This window comes from Typopeltis vanoorti, chromosome 2 (genome assembly GCF_054136105.1).
Source record: "Typopeltis vanoorti isolate ZY-2024b chromosome 2, IOZ_Tvanoo_1.0, whole genome shotgun sequence".
Lineage (NCBI taxonomy): Eukaryota > Metazoa > Arthropoda > Arachnida > Uropygi > Thelyphonidae > Typopeltis > Typopeltis vanoorti.
Window position 1 is genome coordinate 133945979 of NC_143550.1, and position 23944 is coordinate 133969922.

General features: G+C 35.9%; 1 protein-coding gene across 1 annotated transcript in view; it reads left to right on the plus strand.

Moving 5' to 3' along the window:
- Positions 1 to 23944, plus strand: part of LRP1 (LDL receptor protein 1) — a 1646373-nt gene that overhangs the window by 542171 nt on the left and 1080258 nt on the right. The window contains exon 34 of the mRNA XM_090402369.1: positions 56 to 233. Within this exon, the coding sequence (XP_090258495.1) occupies positions 56 to 233 (178 nt within the window). The remainder of the gene's footprint in view (positions 1 to 55; positions 234 to 23944) is intronic.

Genomic DNA, 23944 nt, shown 5'->3' on the forward strand with positions numbered 1-23944 from the left:
CAGGATAATTATAAATATTTATATACTAATTTTGTTGTTTTTTATTTTGTTTAAGTGATAAAAAATCCTTATGGTTTTACAATTGATTGGGTATCTCGCAACATGTTTATGACATCTTATGGGCCAGATAAGCAGTGTATTACAGCATGCAATCTAAATGGTGAATACATAACTGATATTTTAACTGATGGTTTGGAAATACCACGTTCCCTAGCAGCACATCCATTTGAAGGGTAAGTGGCATTATTCAATTACTCGCATGCCAATATTTTCTCCAAATAATTTATTCTCAAAACCTTCATAATATCTTACCCAATGCTCTATTCCAGCGTTTCTCAACCTTTTCGTCCTTGCCGAACCCATGAAATAATATCCTTGTTGTAGGGAACCCCTACATAATAATTATTATATATCATTGTTAGTATCTTTCTTTATTATTTATGAATTTAAAGATCATGAGGAAAACAAATAATAAGTGCTATAATAACTTTATTGTTTTTCGTAATTTTCAAACTAATCAGATAAATCAAAGAAAAATGTCATATAAACAAAAATATATGCCAAAGAATTGTTATTTTGAAACAAATATGAATAATAAAGTTTAATTTTCTAATGTGAAACCTGTGCTTGTCTTTTGGTACACAAATACTTAATTCATGGTCAGATTTTAGATAAACAAACACGGATTTCACCTTCAACAGAACGGAGACAATTTCTGTCTTTGCTCCTAATACTTGTTAAACAAGAAAAAGCTTGCTCACATGTAAGACATTGAAAACTGGAGCAATATATTTATTGCTTTCCTATGAATAGTAGGAGACTCTTCTTTAACAGAAATCCAGAACTTGTCCAGGTCAGTAAATCTCATCTTGAATGTACGATCAGATTGCAGCCCACAAAGTTCTTCCTCTTCTCTTAAGGTCAAGTTCTCAGGGTGAGCAGAAGATTCCGAGTATGGATCTCTCATCCAATCATACATTTGTGTTGGAAGGGACAGAAATAATGTTCGATTTTTATCATCAGTTCTTCCAGGTGGGTTACAATAAGACTTGAAATTTGATGATATCCTTCTTTACTTTTAAGCCCCACCAGTAATTGTTGCATATCAAGATTCCTTTTTGCAACATGATATTTCCAAAGATTCAGCCTTCTTTTAAATCCAAGAATCACTTGAAGTTAATATATTTTCTCCAGGGCCCTGCAGTGACTTGTTCAGCATATTAATGTAATGAAAAATGTCGGCTAAATAGGCTAGTATCTGCACCCACTTTTGATCTTCAAAAAACTTGGCAAAATCTTGTTTATTGTTTTCTTGAAAATATCTTTGCAATTCATCTTTTAGCTCAAACACCCTATTTGGAACTTTTCCTGTACTTAGCCACCGGATTTCTGTATAGAGCAAAAGATTTATATGCTTTTTGTTCAGGTTTTCACACAGATTTTTAAACATTCTGGAGTTTAAAAATCTGTGTGAAAACAACTTCATTAAACAAAGGCCAGTTCACCTGGAGTGAACTGGCATTTGTTTAATGAAGTTAATCATTTTTGTGGCATCATTAAAAACTTTTTTTCAGTTCATCTCCAAGAAATTTCGACATCAACACTTCTCTGTGAATAAAACAGTATGGTGAGACAACATCAGCATTTTCTTCTTTTACATGAGAAACAAAATCTCTTATGGAGCCAACCATGGATGGAGCACCATCAGTACAGATGCCAATACAGTTCTTCCAAGAAAAACCTTTTGTTTTCAGATATGAGGATAAAATATTGAATATATCTATTCCTCTGCTTGTCTTAAGTAATTCTTTACAACAGAGAAAGTTTTCTTGAATTTCACCCTCATTAACAAATCTTACAAAAGCTACAATGTAACAGTTATTGGTAAGATCTGACGACTTGCCAACTTGGATGGAAAACCTGCTATTTTTCAGTTTATCACACAAAACCTCCTCGATGTCATTTGACATATCATGGATACGTCGACTTATACTATTTGAAAGTGGAATATTTTCAATTTCTCGTACCGCATCTTGTCCCAGCATTTTACCCACTATAATTTTACATGCTGGCATTATTAGGTTCTCACCAACTGTATGACTTTTCTGTGCAATAATTTCTGCTACCAAATAACTTGCTTCCTGAGCCTTTTCACTGACACTGAATTTATTCATAAAAAACTGCACTCTGTTTCTTTCGAGATTGCAATAGCATTTTAAAATAATTAGCACTTTTATTTTCCATATGATTGTGATTTTTCGTGTAATGTCTTTTCAATTTTGCTGGAGCCATTGCTGTATTTGAAAGTTGTTTGCCACAGACCAGACACAGTGGAAGAGGACAATCTGGATCACCAGTCAATGTAAAGTCCATTGATAAGTAATTTCCATTGTAAAGATGAACCTTTTTTGCATTCAAATACATTTTCGTATTTGTGTTTTGAAATTCGGTACGAGATTCAAATTCTTCATCACTAGCCTCTTCAGAATTGTCTAGATTTTTTCTCTTCAAAAATTTTCACATTTTAACGGTTAGATATTTCAATAAAATAAAAAATTTAAAAAAGATGATAAATCAAAATTAGACTAATAAAACTGAAGCACAAAACATAAATAAAGGAAAACAAAAGAAATACACAAGAGATAGAGAAATTGGAACAACCCTATTATACGGTGATGTGATCGTTGTTTACATCGTGCAAAGCACTTATGTAACGTTATTCACCATTCAGAACATTAAACTATCGTTATATCGAATTGAAAGTTTCAATATCTTTTCATGTAGGTTAGCTAACAGCGGTTGCCATGTAACTCAAATGAAATTGGTCTTGAAACAATAAAAATACTTAATACATGTGACACTATCATTAAAGGTATTAGTTTTTTAAAAAAATTGGTTAAATTAAAGGGCAGGGAAAAATAGTTTATGAAACAGATTCAGTTATGTTAGTAATATAATATTTAGTAAATTGATAAAAATATAATAGAAAAAGTATAATATTGCTCAAACTATCGACTGCAACCTGAAATAAAGGAGTAACCTTCCCAAAAATTACGATCACCGTAAAGTGGAGTTTAGCCGGGAGAATATACAAACTTTTCATATTAATGAGTGAATACGTATCCACACACTACAAAACACATAGGATTGATAAGAGACCGACTGCACTTCTTGCTTGCATTGACTCATAAGCAACACTAGCTAGTGCTAGAACTAGCACCAGTTGCCGTATGATAAGTGGATCACGGACAGCATTGCCTCACATCCTAGTGGGAGTTAATACAACTAACATGAACTCGAATTTATTCCTTTCAGAGAATGTTTATTATTTTCTTCCTCTGTTTAAGTTCATTTATTTGCCACTGTTATTCATTATTATTTCTTGCGGAACCCCAGTTGAGAAACGCTGCTCTATTCACTCCAATTATTTTATTAGAATCAAACTCTTGTAACAGATTTATAACCTGTAGCTCATCCACTTCCATTATTTCATCTTACATTCTTTCTTTGATCTGTCACTTTCTTGCTGTCTGCATTTCCTAAGGATATTCTGTCATGTTAAACAGAGCATTTCCTGAAGATATGCTCTGTTTAACTGTCTTATTTCATAATCCCATTTGGTTTCCAGGCCATGGCTGTCTCTCTCTGGCCTGCATTTTATGCTGTTCCTGAGCTGAATTTTCACTCCTTTCCTGACGTGACTGTTATTCATCTGTTTATCTCTATTTCATTTTCTTCTAATGTTGGAGATACAGTTATGTATTGCTCATTTCAGACATCCTTGACTACTTCCTTTACACTGCTAATTTCTCTACCACATATGCCAATGCACTGCTTTAATCTGCCTTCTCAGTTTATTATCATCACCTACTTTAAACTTTTACATTAAATCATGTAAATTATTTTTCCTTCAGATCGGATGCATTTTTCTCCTGACAATCTGTATTTCCATAGATGATATAGCCCATGATGATTGTACTGTTTGTATCCAACAGATTTATCTGTTCCTGCAGTTCATTTTCTTCAAATAATCCCAGTCTGTATCAATATCGAGTTGTGTATTTTATCCTATTGATCTATCTCTCATCAAACTACCTTGAACTCATTGCATGTATTCTCTACTCATAGTGCTATTTTGATTGGATTTAAATTGCCTGCAGTCATTAGCAAATTCTTCTCAACCCTTTCTACCTTACCTGTTCTCTTTGAATACACTGAACATGTCACATTCTGTTCCTGTAATAATATTCTCTTTTAACAGGGTGTCACTATTGATAGTAATATTAGGTTCCTCAGTATCTGCCAACATCAAGAACTCGCCTTTCTTTCTGAAGCTTTTGCATTAGTGTTTAGATATACAAGTTGACAAGCAGGTGGTTTTATAGGTAACTCTTAAAACACAAGAATTCAAAATGGAAAACTAGGCTTGATTCATCAACGAAATCTCCCTCATCTCCCCTTCTGTTAATGCAACTTAGAGTTTTGTTTCTTGATAAAACTAGCTATCATTTTCTCTCTCTCGGTGTATCATTATACGTACAATTTCTACCACTTAGTATAATGCATGCATCCATGCTTTCACAATCACCTTAATGCATCTAGTTTTCCTACTTATTCATATTTACCCTTTCATTTCAAGGTTTTCAATAGTTAATTTGCCCTCCATGTGGGGCACCTGTTCGTAGTGGAGGGGACCTCCCAGTGATCGTACTGGCCCTTTTCATTCTTCCTCTTTTTCTTTGCTTTTCTTCCTGTATTCTTTGCTCTACTTCTCCTGAGTCTTTTTCACTATCCTTTTTCCATACCACCATCACTGGGATCCAACACCCTGCCACCATGTTTGCTGTGCGGTACAACCCCATGGACATCTGGAAAGGGAGATCCTGGTAGTCTTGTACTACTTTGGCCCCTGCTTCAGCAAGATGGGTGGTCCTGATAGCCCAGCCAGGATCAATCGGCTAGTGGGCTTGCCTGCAAGGGTCAACGGTGTTACAGTAAGTCTCTCACCCCATGGTTCAAGGTCGGGATCCTAGACCTGCTACAGTGCCGGTATTGCGCCCAGGGTAGCCCTGGCATTCCACTCCTGAGTGCAGTCTTTGCTTACCGGGTAGTGGACTTCCATGTGTGGCTCTCATGGTGGGTGGGGAGCTCTGGCGCCGAATTAAAAATTCCTTAAATATGAATGCTTCTTCCTCAAATGTTTCAGGGACCCTAACAAAGTCCCAACCAGGTACTGATAATATAGACACAGCAAATGGAAACAGAAGTAAGAAACAAAAGATATCGGATACTAGCATAAATGTACCAACCTTTATAATCATTCATGCAACAGGTGAAAAACCAATTGGAAAAATGTCGCCCTTCTTTATCCAAAAAGGTTTAGAAGGACTGTTAGGACCTCCCAAAACTGTCAGGAAATTGCGTTCTGGTGATATCCTCGTGGAAACAATGTGCAAACAACATTCTGAGACACTACTGAGTGCAACGACAATGAGTGGAATACAAATTGCAGTAACACCTCACAGAACACTCAATTCCAGTAGAGGAGTGATATCAGAATGGGATCTTCTTGATGTTCCTGATGAGGAGATATGTTCAGAGCTTAAAGATCAAGGAGTGACGGGTGTGAGGCACATCCTGATATGCAGGAATGGTCGCCTGGTCTCAACCAAGAAAATCATCCTTACTTTTGATACACATAGGCCTCTGACATCTGTAAAAGCAGGGTATCTCAGCTGTCCTGTTAGAATGTACATCCCTAATCCTCTGAGATGCTTTAAATGTCAAAGATATGGACATGCCCAAACTGCCTGTCATGGTTCTACTACATGTACCTCATGTGGTAGTAAAGAATATATAATAAATCTTGCTGTGAAAATAAAGCTAAATGTGTCATCTGTCAGGGAGATCATCCAGCATACTCTCGTACATGTCTGAAATGGAAAGATGAAAAAGAGATACAAAAAATTAAAATAGAACAAAACATAACAGGATGTGAAAAGAAAGCTGGCCACCATTACACCTGTTCTGTGATCCTCTTATGCTGAAAAAGTAACAATTAAAAAAGTGCCAACAACAACTCAAACATGTATGTCTATTCCACCATTTGATAATTTCACCATACCTGAACTTTACGATCGCAAGTGCTTCTCTGTTGAGTGCATTAATCACAAGACCTATGGCCTTACTCCAGAGACAACTTCAGAAATAGCCCCATTTGATGAAAACTCACCTGTCAAAAAATTATGGTGGAGACTTCACTCAAAGATAAACCACCAGATACTCGCACAGAAAAAATGGATACCTCGATACCCACTGAAAGCAAACTAAACATACCAACTGACCCTAACACATTTGATATTTTGAACACTCTACCAGAGGAAGAGATGGCTACTGGCTGTCTATACTTCCCTAAAACAGTGGATAAATATAAATCTGACAAAGGTAAGCCCTCAACCTCTCGAAAACCAGACAGGTCAATAAAATCAAGACAATAGGAAAATTTTTACAATGGAACTGTCATGGGATCCACCAGAATATTCACGATATCAACATGTTGTTGCAGAAACACAAACCTTTCTCTTTCTGTCTACAGGAAACTTACTTAAGACCCAATGAAGACTGTACCTTTAGGAGTTTCACTGTTTATGTAAGGATAGAACTGGAGATGGTCCTGCTCATGGAGGAGTAGCTATCCTAGTTTTCCCCATTTATTCCATCTACCTGTGTCCTCTGGAACAGCCTTCCTGATATTGTGTCTCATAATAACTACAACCTCAAACCCTTCAAGAAAAATGTCACCAGATTTCAAATACAACCCTCCAGTAAAATGTCATTAGATTTTTTCTCACTCCATCCTTGCCAGCTTCTTCCCCCCCCCCCCCCCCCCCAATTTTCCTCATTTATTCCATCTACCTCTGTCCCCTGGAACAGCCTTCCTGATACAGTCTCATAACAACAACCTCAAACCCTTCAAGAAAAATGTCATCAGATTTCTTCTCTCTCCATCCTTGCTTGCACCCCACATGTCACTGATGTGCTGTAGGTTCTTCTATCTCTCATATATGGAATAATTATTTTTTAAATACGGCAGAGTCGTTTTTAAGATTAGGCATACTTTTGTAAGGGATATTGGATTGGGAAAAGCAACGTACCATCCTTGTGGCAGAAGGAATCACACAGTAAGTAGCTTGGACAATTAAGATCGGTCATAGTTGATTAGTCAGAGAGTTGGAATTCAATGAAAATAGAAGATGGGGTATGGATGTTTGCCAGTAGTGGTGCACATCATTTAGAATGCTGTTTATACCATGAATACAGGTAAAGGTGAATGGGAAAGAAATATTTTTTGTAAGTATATTTGCATTTTTTAATTTTTTTGTGCAGAAATGATTTGATTTGATCCAGGTTAAATGGGCTTGTTTGTTCACAGGTTTGTGGCTGCATTATGAGTGGTCAGTTTATTTAATACCTATGTAGAATAGATGATTTTTTTATCTTTTATTTCTTGGAAAATTTTATAGTATAGTATAATAAGTGCTGATGTTTGAAATTTTATTGCACTTTCTATATTACAGAATTTTTTGTAATATTAAGTATTGTTATGAAATGGTGTCAACACCACAAAGAATTGAGCAGCATCAAAATGGAAAACAATATTAGTGATGTTGAGAACAAGAAGGCTTGTCCAGCTAAAAATAAACCCAAGGATAATGAAAAAGAATTGGGCAGTCATATTCCTTTCCATCAGGTCCAACTTAATACTTTTCTGGAAGCAATAGCAATTCGCTTCTTTGTGGGATTTCTTATTACAGTATGTTCAATTTATTTACCACCAAATGTTGAGTTAAATGAAACTGATCTTGATAACCTTATCTCGCAACTGCCTGAACCCATACTTTTGATGGGTGACTTTAACGGTCACAATACTCTATGGGGATGGTGCCAACACTAATAGGCAAGGTCGAATCTTTGAAAAAATTCTTGATAATAATAACTTTCCCTTCTAAATAATAAACTCAATACTTTCTTCCATATGCCTACCCGCTCATATTCTTCAGTTGATCTTACAATCTGTTTCCCCTTCCATTCTTCCACTGCTCATGTGGGACGTTGAAGAGAACATATATGTAAGTGATCACTTTCCTGTTCTTTGTACTTCACAGGAATCATGCTCACCCACACGGATACCTGTATGGAAAATGGACCAGGCTATGTGGAACACTTTCTCTCATCTTGCAAAATTTAATGCTGATGCCATTAGTCAAACACCTATCAATGAAGCTGTAAAATATATAACAGAATGCATTGTCCATGCAGCAACAACCTCCATCCCAAAAACATCATCTCGATTTCTAGTCTATCCAAAGCCTTGGTGGAACCCAGAATGTGAGGTAGCCAAAAAAGATCAACACTATGATCTTTTTTGGCTGCCTGAAATATATTATATACTACCTAAAAATATACTCCTTTGCATGGAGTATATTTCGTAGATACCCCACCACATCAAATTTAATAACTTTCAAGCGTGCTCGAGCCAAAGCATATTATGTAAGATGTCAGAGTCAAAAACAATCATAGATCCAATTTACTATATCAATTAATCAAATGACCAGTCCAAAAATTGCATGGGATAAAATCCGGTAAATGAAAGGCAGATATAGTATAAATTGTTTGTCCACCTTAGACTATAATGGAAGTGTTCTTGCTGATCCGAAAGCTATTGCAGAATTTTTAATACTGAAAGAGCAGCAAGAGAAACAAAGGCAAAGGCTTAATTTTTCTACCAACATTCTTCAACCATATAATCAGCCATTTGCCAAGGAGGAACTAAAAAGAGCTCTCCTACAATCTCATCCCAGTGCAGTAGGACCTGATGACATTCATTATGAAATGATAAAACATCTACCATCATCTTCTATGGATCTTCTTCTCTTATTATACAATAGAATATTTGCAGAGGAAGAGTTTCCAATTTTTTGGCATTACTATCCCAGAACTAGGAAAAGATCCAACACATGAAGCAAATAATTATCGACCCATTGCTCTGACCAGCTGTCTTTGTAAGATACTAGAGAACATGGTTAATGCCAGACTTATCTGGTATTTAGAAAGCAACAGTCTTCTCTCCAATACACAATGTGGTTTCCATAAACATCGATCAACTTTAGACCATTTAGTTTGGTTAGAAACTTGTATAAGAGATGCATTTCTGAAGCGAGACATCTTCTCTCAGTTTTTTTTGACATGGAAAAATCTTATGACACAGTCTGGAGATATGGCATATTAAAAGACTTCTATAACCTAGGTCTCAAAGGACACTCCCTATATTTATTAAAAACTTTCTGTCCAGGCGAACTTTCCAAGTCAGAGGGGGAAGTACGCTATCTTGACCATATCATCAAGAACAAGGTGTTCCCCAATGCTCTGTCTTAAGTGTAACCTTTTTGCTATTAAAATTAACTCAATCATTGAACAGCTTCCTCCCACTGTAGACAATGCTCTATATGTTGATGACTTCACAATTTACTGTCACTCACGTAACATGAGGGTAATTGAAAGACAACTTCAGCAAGCAATTGATCATGTCTCTCTGTGGGCTCTTAATAATGGGTTTACGTTTTCAACAGAAAAAAGTGTCTGTGTACGCTTCTGTCGAAAACTCACTCATCACCAGATCCTGAACTAAGAATGGGACATACTGTTATTCCAGTAGCTACAGAAACCAAGTTCTTGGGACTCATCTTTGACAGAAAACTCGCATTTCTAGCACACATTCGTCAACTAAGAGAAAAGTGCAAAAGAACTTTGAACCTCCTTCGCACTCTATCCTCTACTGAGTGGGGTGCTGATCGAGCCCCATTGCTCCATCTTTATCGTGCACTTATACGTTCAAAGCTGGATTATGGGTCCCAAGTCTATGGTGCGACAAGACAGAGTAACCTATGATGGTTGGATTCCATCATCAGGGTATACGGATAGCTACTGGTGCCTTTCGCACCTCACCCACTCCAAGTCTCTATGTAGAAGCAAATGAACCAGCTCTATCACTTCGACGGAAACGGTTGTTTCTTAATTACGCCTTAAAAATAAAATCTCTCCCAGATCATCCTACATGGAATAGTGTATTCTCTTTGCATTGGGAAGCTCAATATCACACACATTAAACTGCTATACATCCTTTTGGTATGCATATTAAAGAAACTGCGCAAGCCGTTAGTATAAATGTTGACAACATTAGGCTACACTAAACATAGCAGCATTCCTCCATGGCAGGTTTGCACACCATCCTGCAACCTCTCACTTTGTCAGCTACAGAAATCTTATACCTGATGGTTCAAGAACTAACACCTCTGTTGGCTGTGCTGCTGTGTTTCCTGACATTATTATCTCAAATCAGATCCCACCAGACTGCAATAATTATACAGCAGAGTTACATGCCATTCAGCTTGCACTTATGCATATAAAAGTGTATAATCACCAAAAGTGTATAATTTATACAGACTCATTGAGCTCTTTGCAGGCTATCTCCTCTCCTATGTATAATCTACATCCAGTACTTTATGAGGTGCTACACCTGCTTCACAAAATGAAAATCCTTAATTTCGATGTTCAGTTCTACTGTATTCCCAGCCACATCGGAATCAAAGGAAATGAGTCTGCAGATGCAGCTGCTAAATCAGCTCATACCTTCTCTACATACTGTTTGACAGTTCCATATACAGACTACAGACAACTTATAAGATCAAAACTAATTGATCAGTGGGAATTAACATGGCAAGAAGCATCATGTAACAAATTATATAATATTAAACCTGAAATTAAACACTGGCATTCTTGTCAACGTACAAAGAGAAGGGAGCAGGTTGTCCTTGCTAGTCAACACATAGGTCACAGTCACCTTACGCATTCTCATTTACTGAGAGCTGATGACCCTCCCATATGTGAAAAATGCAACAAACATCTCACTATTCATCATATTCTGGTAGATTGTCAAAAATTTACATGAAAGAGGAATGAAATTTTCACCTATCTAACCAAACCATATACACTCAGGGAAATGCTAGCAGACTCAGGGAAATTGCATGATGTTTTTAATTTTATAGAAAGAATTAATTTGTACAAACACATTTGACCATAAATTTTTTTATATGTAAATACTTTTTAGCTTAACTTAATTTTTATACATACATATTATTCATTTGGTTAAATCTGCTGTGTTTCCTGACATTAAATCTCACCAATTATGTATTACCATAGGCCTCGATCTTGTATATTTGTATCACCCTGCTGTAATTTTGTTAATATGTAAATACCATAATGCTAAACTTAAATTTTATTCATCATTGCTGTATAATAATTCCTTTCTGACTCTTTAAGTATTAGTATAATAATATTTGTTGTAATCTTACTAGATGCAGACACTGCTTTCCTTGGCTTGTTTTGTATATACATATGTTAACCTATAGTTATCTATTTCTCTGATCTGAAAACTAATCTAAAACAAATCAGAAAACAAACCCCAACTCAACATCACCAGAGTTAAAGATCGGTACTATCAATGTAAGAAGCCTGAATGGCTTCTTACGTTGATAGTACCGATTGAATACCGAGTACGTTGTACGTTGAATATCGAGTATGATAGTATGTTGAATTCCGAGCTAGCTAAGGAATTAGATAAGTACCAGATCGACATAACAGGGGTGACTGAAACAAAAATGACAAAAACTGGTGTAATCATTCTGAGCAATAAATACAAAATGCTATATTCAGGCAATAACGATCAAGGAAAAGAAGGAGTAGCCATAGTATTCAACACAAAATACGAGGCTAATCTTCTTCAATGGCAGTCAGTCTCAAGTAGAGTAATGTTGGCAAACATGAGAATGGGGAATTGGACAATGAGACTTATTTGTGCCTATGGTCCCACAGAAGGTTCTACTAAGGTAGAAGTAGAGGAATTTTTTGAGGCTTTTAGAAAAAGCAACTGACACAATGAAAAAGGAAAAGTTGGTTCTTGTTGGGGATCTAAATATCAGAGTAGGAAATGAGTGTGAGACATACAAAAATATTTGGGAAGATTTGGAGAAAAGAGCAAAGCTAATAATAATGGCAAATATCTGTTGGATTTCTGCTCAGGACATGGACTGGTTATTACTAACACCATGTTCCAACATAAAAATGTGCAAAAATTCACATGGAGAGAAGAGGCTAGGAATAAGAAAAGTCTCATTGACTATGTTATTGTTGATAGTGATGTTTTCTCCCTGGTGTAGGACACCAGAGTGTACAGAGGATTTGAAATTGGAAGTGATCACTATTTAGTCTTGAGCAGGATAAAATTGAATTTCATATTGAAAAGAATAACATGTAAGAAAGTTTTAAAGCGAATAAAAGTTGAGCAGCTCTCAGATGTGAACTGTAGACTAAAATACAGAAAGATTATTGAAAAGAAAACGAAAGAGTTTGAGAACAGGAATCAAATCTTGGAGATTCGGTAGCAAACTCTGAAGAAAACATTAATTGATTCTGCCAGAGAGGCATGTGGTGAGGTTGTGTGCAAGGATAAAAAAAATGAGAACTCCCTGGTGGACAGGAAGTTAAAGAGGCAGTGAAGGAAAAGAAGAAAGCATATCAAAAGTTACTGGCAAATAAGTCAGCTTTTACTCTTACAGAATACAGAGACAAATGTAAGAAAGCTAAACAGTGTGTAAAACTAGCTAAACAAAAGTCATGGGAGGACTTTGGCAAGAATAAAAAACACTGACCAGGCATGCAGTCAGGAATACATATCCATACTTGAAGTAGAAAAAGCCATCAAAGGCTTGAAATGTGGAAAGGCAGCAGGAGTAGATGATATTCGACCAGAAATGCTGAAGTGTGGTGGTATAAAAGTCTTACAGTGGCTGCACTGCATAGTTCAGAAAGCCTGGACAGAGGGACGAATTCCCGATGATTGGAGTAGAGCTCTCATAGTACCCATATATAAAAAGAGAAATAAAACTGAATGTGAGAATTACAGAGGTATTTCCCTACTGAGTGTTTCTGGCAAGATCTATAGAAGTATACTTGAGAAACGGTTGAGAAGAATTGTGGAAGAAAAGCTTGGTGAAGAACAAGCTGGATTCATGCCAAATAGAGGCTGTCAGGATCAGATTTTCACTTTACGACAAATAGTAGAGAAAGCATGGGAATACAACAAAGATCTGTATTTAAGTTTTGGCGATTTGGAAAAGGCATATGACACGGTGCCAAGAGAGAAGCTATTCAATATGCTGCAGTTATATGGTGTCAATGGGGGGGCATTATATCCAGCAATACTTAGTCTTTATTTGAGTTGTAAGTCAGCAGTTAGAATTGATGGAAGTACAGGAAGATGGTTTAATGTTAAATCTGGTGTGAGACAAGGATGTACATTATCCCCTCTGTTATTCATTATCTATATGGATCACATTATGAAGGAATGTGGTATTAAACCTGATATCAAAATTGGAGATGTTAATGTCAGCTCTTTGCTTTATGCAGATGATGTTATACTTCTAAATAAATCTACTACAAGTCTGCAAGATTCTCTGAGTAAATTCAATAGCTGTTGTAATAGATATGGTATGAAGAGCAGCAAAAAAAAGACAAAGACAATGAAAATAGGCAGAATCATTGAAAATGTCAACTGTGTTGTGAATGGAGAACCTGTGGAACAAGTAAAACATTTCAGCTACTTAGGCACAATTTTTACTGAAGATGGTAAATTAAATATAGAAATAGACAACAGAATCAGCAAAGCTGGTATGGTGGGAAGTCAATTGAATAAATTCATATGGAATAAGAAAGAAATTAGTCAAAACACTAAATTAGCTGTACAAGACAGTGTTCAAACCAGTTTTAACTTATGGATCTGAGAGCTGGGTCAGAAGTAAAACACTTGTCCAAAGACAAGAGACTGCAGATATGAGAGTTCTGAGAAAGATTATAGGCATGAACAGATGGCATCAATGGCAATATCATATTAAAAATGAGGGTATTAGGAAAGATCTTGACATTGTCAGCATCCAGGAATGTGTTAGCAGAGCTTATCTCAGGTGGTATGGTCACTTAAATAGAATGTAAGAGGAAAGATTAGCAAAACAAGTGTTCTCTGCCAGGTTGGCAGGAAAACGACCCAGAGGAAGACCAAGATATAAGTGGATTGATACGGTACAAAGTGCCTTAGACGATAGAAATATAAGATCTGATAATGTTGGAGTCTTGACAAGTAACAGACTGATTTGGAGGAAAATTGTAGATAGGAAGTTAGTAATGATGTAATTTTTTCATGTAGTACTGTCATATCCTGTACACCCCTTGAGGGTACATGCAGGAATTTGATGATGATGATGATAGTTATCTATTTATGTATTATGCATTAAAGTATTATGTACTGCTGAAATCTTGCAGTAATTTTGTTTATATGCAGATACTGCATAACTTAACACACATTTTGTGTAAGTTAAGGGGATAAAAATCCCTTATTGTTTTTCAGCCAGTAAGTGAAACTAAGATCAAAAACTATGATCTGAACGTTTCATGCCGACGAACTGTCAGTGGATCCAAGTGTAAGTGACCACTTGGTAGTGCCACATCAAGGCAACTTGTTGCAAAGGTGGAGCAAGATCCCTCACTATTCTTGATATTTTCTCATAATGTAAAAACATACAGCTCCAGGAAATGGTCACTTACGCTTGGATCCGCTGACAGTTCGTCGGCATGAAACGTTCAGATCGTAGTTTTCGATCTTAGTTTCGCTTACTGGCTGAAAAACAATAAGGGATTTTTATTCCCCTTAACTTATCAACCTCACCAGAAAAATAGCCTGTTTGGCTTTTCATCTTAGTTATAATACATTATAATATAATATAGTGACACACCTGTCTGGCATTCGTATAGCGAAAGTATGTAAGTTCTCTTCACTTAACCCTGATATTCTAGGTCTAGCTACTCACTGATGAGACCTCAAAAAAGGTTGAAACCGGTCTGGGTAGTGACCTCTCCTCATAATGTAAAGCAGTACTACATCTCCTAGGAGCTTTAAGTTTTTACATTATGAGAAAATATCAAGAATAGTGAGGGACCTTGCTCCACCTTTGCAACGAGTTGCCTTTGTGTGGCACTACCAAGTGGTCACTTATGCTTGGATCCTCTGACAGTTCGTCGGCATGAAACGTTCAGATCGTAGTTTTCGATCTTAGTTTCGCTTACTGGCTGAAAAACAATAAGGGATTTTTATCCCCTTAACTTATCAACCTCGCCAGAAAAATAGCCGTTTGGCTTTTCATCTTACACATTTTGTGTGTTAGGTTATGCATCTTATTTACTACTTTATTTTTCGAATAATCATGTAGTGCTGTAGGACATCTTACCTATTTGTGTACTTTCTAGTAATTCTGTTTATATGTATTGGTAAATTCTGTTTATACTGCATTGCTAAATTTAATTTTCATACATGCATATTGTATAATAATCCATTTTTGCCTATTTTTGTACTGCTATAAAGGCATCTATTGTAATTTTACGTATATGTAGATTACTGAATTCTTTGGCTTAGTGTTTTATATATTATGTATTAACTTATATTGTTAACTATTTTTGCACTACTGTAATAACCTCTGACCTTGTGTGTTGCTGTGCCCTCTGTAGCAGTTCTATTTACCTTCATTTCAAAGAGTTTATCACAATGGATATATAATAAATACTTGCTATGTATCTTTATTTGAATTCATATCTAATTTGAAAATGCAACTTGAAATGAGATCAAAATATGGGTGATTTGATTAAACTCATTGCATAAGTGAAACAGTTTAATTAATACTTGAATTATATGCTGCAGATTTTATACCATTGCCTTTTAATATAGCTTCATGTATTTGAAACAATTGATCATGAAATACAAATTTGCGTGTTAAGTGCTGGGAGAAAGTAATGTTAGAGACTTAACAGTGTGAAACAGCACTGAGAAAGTATTAACAATAATATTTAATTCTTCCAATATTTCATCTCAGTCACTGAGAGATCGTCAGGAAGTACAATATAAGACTTTCACACAAAGGCAACACAAAGTTGCCTTTGTTTGTATGTTATTTGGTTATGTTATGAGGTTCTACACTAGAGCCCTAACTAGATAGGATACCCTTAGTCTGCATCTGTTGGGGGCATAGGATGTAAATTGGAATCTCAAAGTATTAGTGTGCCCAGAGAAGTTGCCTGGCCTAGTTTGGACTTCAGTCTTTTGCCCATATGTTTCACTTAGTTTTGTGTTGCCTTTCTGTGTGCATTACAAATCTTATATTGTATTTTCTGATGATGTCTCAGTGACTGATTGAAATATTGAATGAATTAAATATTATTTTTAATTCTTTCTCACTGCTGTTTCACTTCATTAAGCCTCTAATGGAATGCATGAAATACAAAGTTGGGTAGATACAAGTTCTGCATTGCAAAGTGTAGAGTTTTGAATTTGTTAGGAAAGCATTGGATGCAAAGTACATAACAGGTGGAAATTTTGGATGTGCTAGGGGAAATGAGATTTTTGTGTGGTGTTGGTGTATGTACAGGGTACCTGAAGTTTAGCTATTAGGGCATAATGTACCAGATTATGCTAATGATAGGTGTGTAGAAGTAAAGAAGTGTAAGGCCTTAATAATGTTGCATGTGACTGCTGCACATATTTTTTGATCTTCTGGTTTCATAGGGATAAAGATATATTGGATAGGACCCAAAAATGATTGACTGTGATGTGTTATTATAAACGTATAAATTGGTAATGGTTTGATGACAGATTAATGTGGAAGAGATTTTTCATATCATGAAGGGAGACAGGTAGAACACATGGCCCCTCCACTGAAACTGTATGGGGGGGGGGGCAGATGTTTTGCATGAAGAGTGAGTGATGAGCAGAATGCCTTGCTTTGTGAATGGAGTGTAGAAATGGCGAATGACTTTAAGCTGCACAGTTCAGTGATCTTTATGTATGGTATCTCATGCATTAAGTTTGATTCCCTGGTGGTCTGATATTTAATAATAATAATAAAAGCAGACAATACCACCACTTTTTAAAGACACAAAGTTAGTGAAGGATGGCAAATGTGAATGTTAATCAAGAAGATAGTAAACAATCTTGAAGCCTTGCATATTGGCATGAAAACTTGCATACAAGATAGTTTTATGTCATGGTGTTGATGTGGTTTAGAAATTTTGTCCATTACATTTAGTATAAAGAAGGGTTACCACATCTTTGTATTCTTGCTTATTTTTCATTGCCTTCGGGATGTGGGGAGGGGGGGGCTAGTTGCAAGATCATGTTGATCATCTTGTACTTATATCCATTTTGAGAAAGTTCAAGCTGAGGTATTTAAGTTCTTGATTTCTCTTGTGTATGCTGCTTGGAATCTTAATGAAGCCTAAGTAATAATAATAATTATTATTATTCTGTAAGTATCTCCATGAAGTCAGCAGACTCATCACAGGAGATCCAATAATCACACGCACCCACACTAGCTATTATTCACACAATACCAATCATAACTCCTCTTAATCTCATTCATTAATGAAGCATTCACAAGCACTTCTGGCAACCAATTCACCACCTTCCAAAAAAAAAATCTGGTCCTAATATCCTTGCTAACCATGCTCTTACACAACTTCCACTGGTGACTCCTTGTTTAATCCCTTCTTGCCATGTATGAATTCTTCAGTGTGAATTCTATAAAACCCTTTTAATAACTTAAATGCTTCTATCCAGTCTCCTCTTTTTTTGCCTATCAGCTAATTTTTCTAGACTCCCAGACTATCAGTCTGTTCTCATAGGTAGCTTTCCATAGACCTGCTGCAATTGTTCTCACTGGCAGCTATTTACCTTTGCCCATAGTGCTAGTCTATTTAAGTCTTCCTGCAGGATCTCTGGATCCTCTATACCACTTTTACATCCTCACGGAATCTTAGTGTCCAGATCTGTGTGTAGAAGTCCAGATATGGCCTTATTAAAGCCTTATATAGGGAATCAATAACCTCTCCATCTCTGCACGTGTTCTCCAACAACTATGTAATCTGATATGCTGTTTTGGTTACCTTCACAATATGATATAAAATTGGGAAGAATGATAGTCAATGAAGGATGTGGATATATTGCAAGATAACTTAAATATGCTAGTGGTATGAGAAAAGATAAATGGCTTCCATTTTAATGTAGTGAAACGTAAAGTGATGCACTTTGGAAGGATGAGATCACATGCTGTGTACTATATTAATCCACTTGAACTACAAGAAGTTGAGGAGACAAGTGACTTGGGAATAATTGTGGACAGAGAACTGAAGTTCAGAGGATATATTGCAAAGGTGGTCAAAGCAGCACATCAAATTACATGGTTGTTGAAGAACATACTGACAAGAAGGGATAGTTCAGTTATCATTTCACTTTATAAGGCATTAATAAGATCACATTTGGACTATTGCACATTGGTCACCTGGATTCATGGTGATGAAGTGCTGGAGAGGATCCAGAGGCGAGTGAAAAAGTTTGCTTCAGATCTGTGGAATGTTTCCTAAGAGGATACATTGAAAGTCTTTGGGCTCCAAAAACTCTTGAGAGCCATAAGAGAGGAGATAAGATATGATAGAAGCATATCATTTATTAAAGGGGTTTTATAGAATTTGTGACTTTTATCTGTACAGTGCAGGAAGGAAGAGAATGAGAGATCATTCCTAGAAATATATGAGTATTGTTAGGAAGGGTGTTAGGATTAGATTTTTTTTTTTTTCGTTTGGAGGGTGTTGAAATCATCGCCCAAGAAAAAAATGCACTTACAACACCTCTGCCAAAGGGTGGCTGTGAGTGCATATATGAATGAGTTTAACGAGAAGTGTAGGGATTGCGTGAATAATGGTTATTGTGTCAATGTAGGGCATCCAACAATGGGACTTCTGACTCCATGGAGACATAATAATAAAAATAATCATATGCTCTCTAAACTTCAACTTCCTGTCCACAATTAGTTCAGTTCCATCAGTATAGTATACTGTGATCTCTTCCCAAAGTGTATCAACTTATGCTTTTCCACATTACACTTGCAGCTATTTACCTTTGCCCATAGTGCTAGTCTATTTAAGTCTTCCTGCAGGATCTCTGCATCACCCTCAGTTACATTGCTCTTACCAGTTTAGCATCATCAGCAAACAATGGAGTATTTCCTGTCATATCATTGATATTCAAATTAAACAATGCAGGACTAAATATTTATGCCCTATAGTACACTGCTGGTCATAACCTGGACTCTTTAACTCCTCTGTAAACCACTCTTCGATATTTGTCCATCAGCCACCCTCTAATCCAAATCACCTCATATCCATCCCCATTTGCTCCAATTTATGCAATAGAGTTCTATATTCGATCCTGTCAAATGCCTTTGCAAAGTCTAGCAGTATCAGTGAGTAGCCATTTCCCTTTACTAACTCCATGCAGAGGGTCACTTAAAGTTCAAAGCCAAATAACTGGGAGAAGACCTCCACATCAGATTTCAGGAATGCAGAGAACTGATTGGAACTTTTCATCCAATGTCCAATCCTTACCTTTATGTGGTGCACCCTGTTAATAGGGATCTACTAAGCACTAAATGAACAAAGATGGGCTAGCAATTTGGGACTTAGGTCACCAAATTGTATTCCCTATTGGTTTAAACTACAAAAGCATATGGTGGTACAACAAAATCCAATTTTCCTCATTTATTCCATCTACCTATGTCCTCTTGATCACCTTCCTGATATTGTGTTTTCCAACAACTACAACACTCCAGTAAAATGTCATTAGATTTCTTCTCTCTCCATCCTTGCCAGCTCCCCCCCCCCTAATTTTCCTCGTTTATTCCATCTACCTGTGTCCTCTGGAACAGCCTTCCTGATATTGCGTCTCATAACAACTACAACCTCAAACCCTTCAAGAAAAATGTCATCAGATTTCAAATACAACCCTCCAGTAAAATGTCATTAGTTTTTATTTTCACTCCATTCTTGCCTGCTTCCCCCCCCCTCCTAATTTTCCTCATTTATTCCATCTACCTCTGTCCCCTGGAACAGCCTTCCTGATATTGTGTCTCATAACAATAACCTCAAACCCTTCAAGAAAAATGTCATCAGATTTCTTCTCTGTCCATCCTTGCTTGCACCTCACATGTCACTGATGTGCTGTAGGTTCTTCTATCTCTCATATATGGAATAATTATTTTTTAAATATGGCAGAGTCGTTTTTAAGATTAGGCATACTTTTGTAAGGAATATTGGATTGTGGAAAAGCAACGTACCATCCTTGTGGCAGAAGGAATCACACAGTAAGTAGCTTGGACAATTAAGATCGGTCATAGTTGATTAGTCAGAGAGTTGAAATTCAATGAAAATAGAAGATGGGGTATGGATGTATGCCAGTAGTGGTTCACATCGTTTAGAATGCTGTTTATACCATGAATACAGGTAAAGGTGAATGGGAAAGAAATATTTTTTGTAAGTATATTTGCATTTTTTAATTTTTTGTGCAGAAATGATTTGATTTGATCCAGGTTAAATGGGCTTGTTTGTTCACAGGTTTGTGGCTGCATTATGAGTGGTCAGTTTATTTAATACCTATGTAGAATAGATGATTTTTTTATCTTTTATTTCTTGGAAAAATTCACATTTTATAGTATAGTATAATAAGTGCTGATGTTTGGAATTTTATTGCACTTTCTATGTTATAGAATTTTTTGTAATATTAAGTATTGTTACAAAATGGTGTCAACAACACAAAGAATTGTGCAGCATCAAAATATAAAACAATAATAGTGATGTTGAGAACAAGAAGGCTTTCCCAGCTAAAAATAAACCCAAGGATAATGAAAAAGAATTAACCTGTGAAATAGCAAAATTAAAACAGTTGATTAGGCAATCTCATAGTACCCATATATAAAAAGGTAAAATAAAATTGAATGTGAGAATTGAATTTGTAAGATATATGCAAGTATATTTGAGAAACGGTTGCAAAAGATTGTTGAAGGGAAAGTTGGCGAAGAACAATTTGGCTTCAAGCCAAATAGATGCTGTCAGGATCAGATTTTCACTTTACGTCAAATAGTTGAGAAATCATGGGAATATAACGAAGATCTGTATTTAAGTTTTGTAGATCTGGAAAAGGCATATGACAAGGTGCCAAGAGAGAGAGAGAGAGAGAGAGAGAGAGAGAGAAGCTATTCAAAATGCTACAGTTGTATGGTATCGATGGGGCATTATATCAAGCAATACATAGTCTTTATTTGAGTTGTAAGTCAGCAATTAGAAATGAAGGAAGTATGGGAAGATGGTTTAATGTTAAATCTAGTGTCAGACAGGGATGTACTTCATCCTCTCTGTTATTCATTATCTATATGGATCACATTATGAAAGAAAGTGCTATTAAACCTAATATCAAAATTGGAGAAGTTAATCTCAGCTCTTTGGTTTATGCAAATGATGTTATACTTCTAAATAAATTCGTTACAAGTCTGCAAGATTCCCTGACTAAAGTAAATAACTGTTGTAATAGAAATGGTATGAAGGTCAGCAATAACAAGACAAAGACAATGAAAATAGGCATAAGCATTGAAAATATCAACTGCATTGTGAATGGAGAACCTATAGAACACGTAAAACATTTCAGCTACTTAAGCATGTTTTTAAGTGAAGAAGGTAAATTAAATATGGAAATAGACAACAGAATCAACAAAGCTGGTACGGTAGGAAGTCAACTACATAAATTTATATGGAATAAAATAGAAATTAGTCAAAACACTAAATTAGCTGTATACAACACACTGTTCAAGCCAATTTTAACATGGATCATGGAGCTGCAGATATGAGTGCCCTGAGAAAGATTAGAGATGTGAAAAGATGGGATCAATGGCAATATCATATTAAAAAATTTTTGATATTAAGAAAGAACTTGACTTTTTTAGCATCCAGGAATGTGTTAGCAGAGCTAATCTGAAGTGGTACGGTCACTTAAACAGAATGGGACAGGAATGATTAGCAAAACAAGTGTTTTCTGCCTGGTTGGCTGGAAAAAGACCAGAGGCTGACCAAGATATAAGTAGTCAGCCTTCTGCCTTAGAAAACAGAAATATAAGATCTGATAAAGTTGGAGTCTTGACAGGTAACAGATTGATTTGGAGGAAAATTGTAGATAGGAAGTTAGTAATGATGTAAATTTTTCATGTAGTATCATATCCTTTACACACCTTGTGGGTACATGTCAGGAATTGACGATGATGATTAGGCAGGCAACATGGGCATTACAAAAAGTTAAAAGTCATTTAAAGGAATATAGGAATGACAAAAAATTTCAGAAAAACAAGAAAATACTGAAACTAGCACGATATTGCATAATGATAATCAGGTAAGTAAAATTGATTAAAAAGGATGTTATTTGCTATAGCAATTCCATCATAAACCATGTCATTGATGACTGAGTTATTACTCAAGTTTACCTGTAGCAAAAATCTAAAACCTAATAAATACAATTGAAAAAAAAAATAGAAATAGAAGAGATGATAATTAGTAATGAATGATTCAACTAGCAATAAGTTCAATATGAGAAAAGATAAGAAAGTATAGTTGGAACAAGCAAGAATGAAGAGTTAGAAAGTGAAAATCATTAGTTTTTAATCTAGATATGATGGAATTGAATTAAGAATGGCTATGATAGTAAACAGTTTGATACATAGACTATAGAAAGAATAGATCTGAGTGTTTAGATGAATTGAGCTGAGTGAGTATGAGTGAAGAACAGATTTATATAAGAGGGATGGCCTACACATAAATGCACATGGTATCAGAAAGTCTAGAGAAATATTAATTGCTTTGTGACATATCATAAGCCTCGGGGAAACTAGATTATGATAGGAGGAATGGTGAGAATGTATATGTAAGAGCAATGAAGTTATGCACCTGTTTTAATGATAGAAGTGTGCATTATCATGGAAATGATTGTGAGCAAAGAATGATTGTGTTCATCCAGTTCAGACTTATTAAGCATCTGGAAGTTTGCATAAGTAAGTCATTAGATACAAATAGAGATCTGGAAGTTGTCTAACTTTACTATGCGGATTACAGAAGTGAGTATACAAAGCATACAGGTAATTTATTATGCTTGTACATGAATGCCGAGTATTAGAAACAAAAGAGGACAGTTTTTTTGCTTTAGTGCAGCGCTTCCCAAACTGTGGGCCGCAACCCTCTTGGGGGCGGTAGGTTTTGTTGAGGGGGGGGGCATGAAATAATGCAAACAAATTGAAAATGTAACTGGTAATTAATTTATGGAATTAACAACGCATATAAAGTATATTAATTAAAGATAACTTTAATGAATCACTTCTATATTTCGGCAATGTCACATTGCCATCTTCAGAAACATAAAGATATGGTATGTGCACTAAGGAACTAACAAAGCAAATGAGGAAGAAAGTAAGAAACTAATTTTGTTTTCACCAGTACAGCCGCTCTGGGCTGGCAGACCATGCCTTAGATACCCACCATAAAATTCGTTGGAAGAAAACAAAAATAATCCATCGCAGCAAGTTTAAATACGAAAGATTATTCAAAGAATCTTCAGCAGCTCTAAAAAACATTCCTAACCTCAACAAATTTGGGTGCATGAAACTGCCCCAAATGTGGGAGACTTTCATTATGAGAACTTCAGCCCAACTGCCAAGACTACCAAATTAGCCTGCAAGAGGGCACCATTAGGACTTTAGGAACAAAATTAGTTTCTTACTTTCTTCCTCATTTGCTTTGTTAGTTCCTTAGTGCACATACCATATCTTTATGTTCCTGAAGATGGCAATGTGACATTGCTGAAATATAGAAGTGATTCATTAAAGTTATCTTTAATTAATATACTTTATATGCGTTGTTTAAG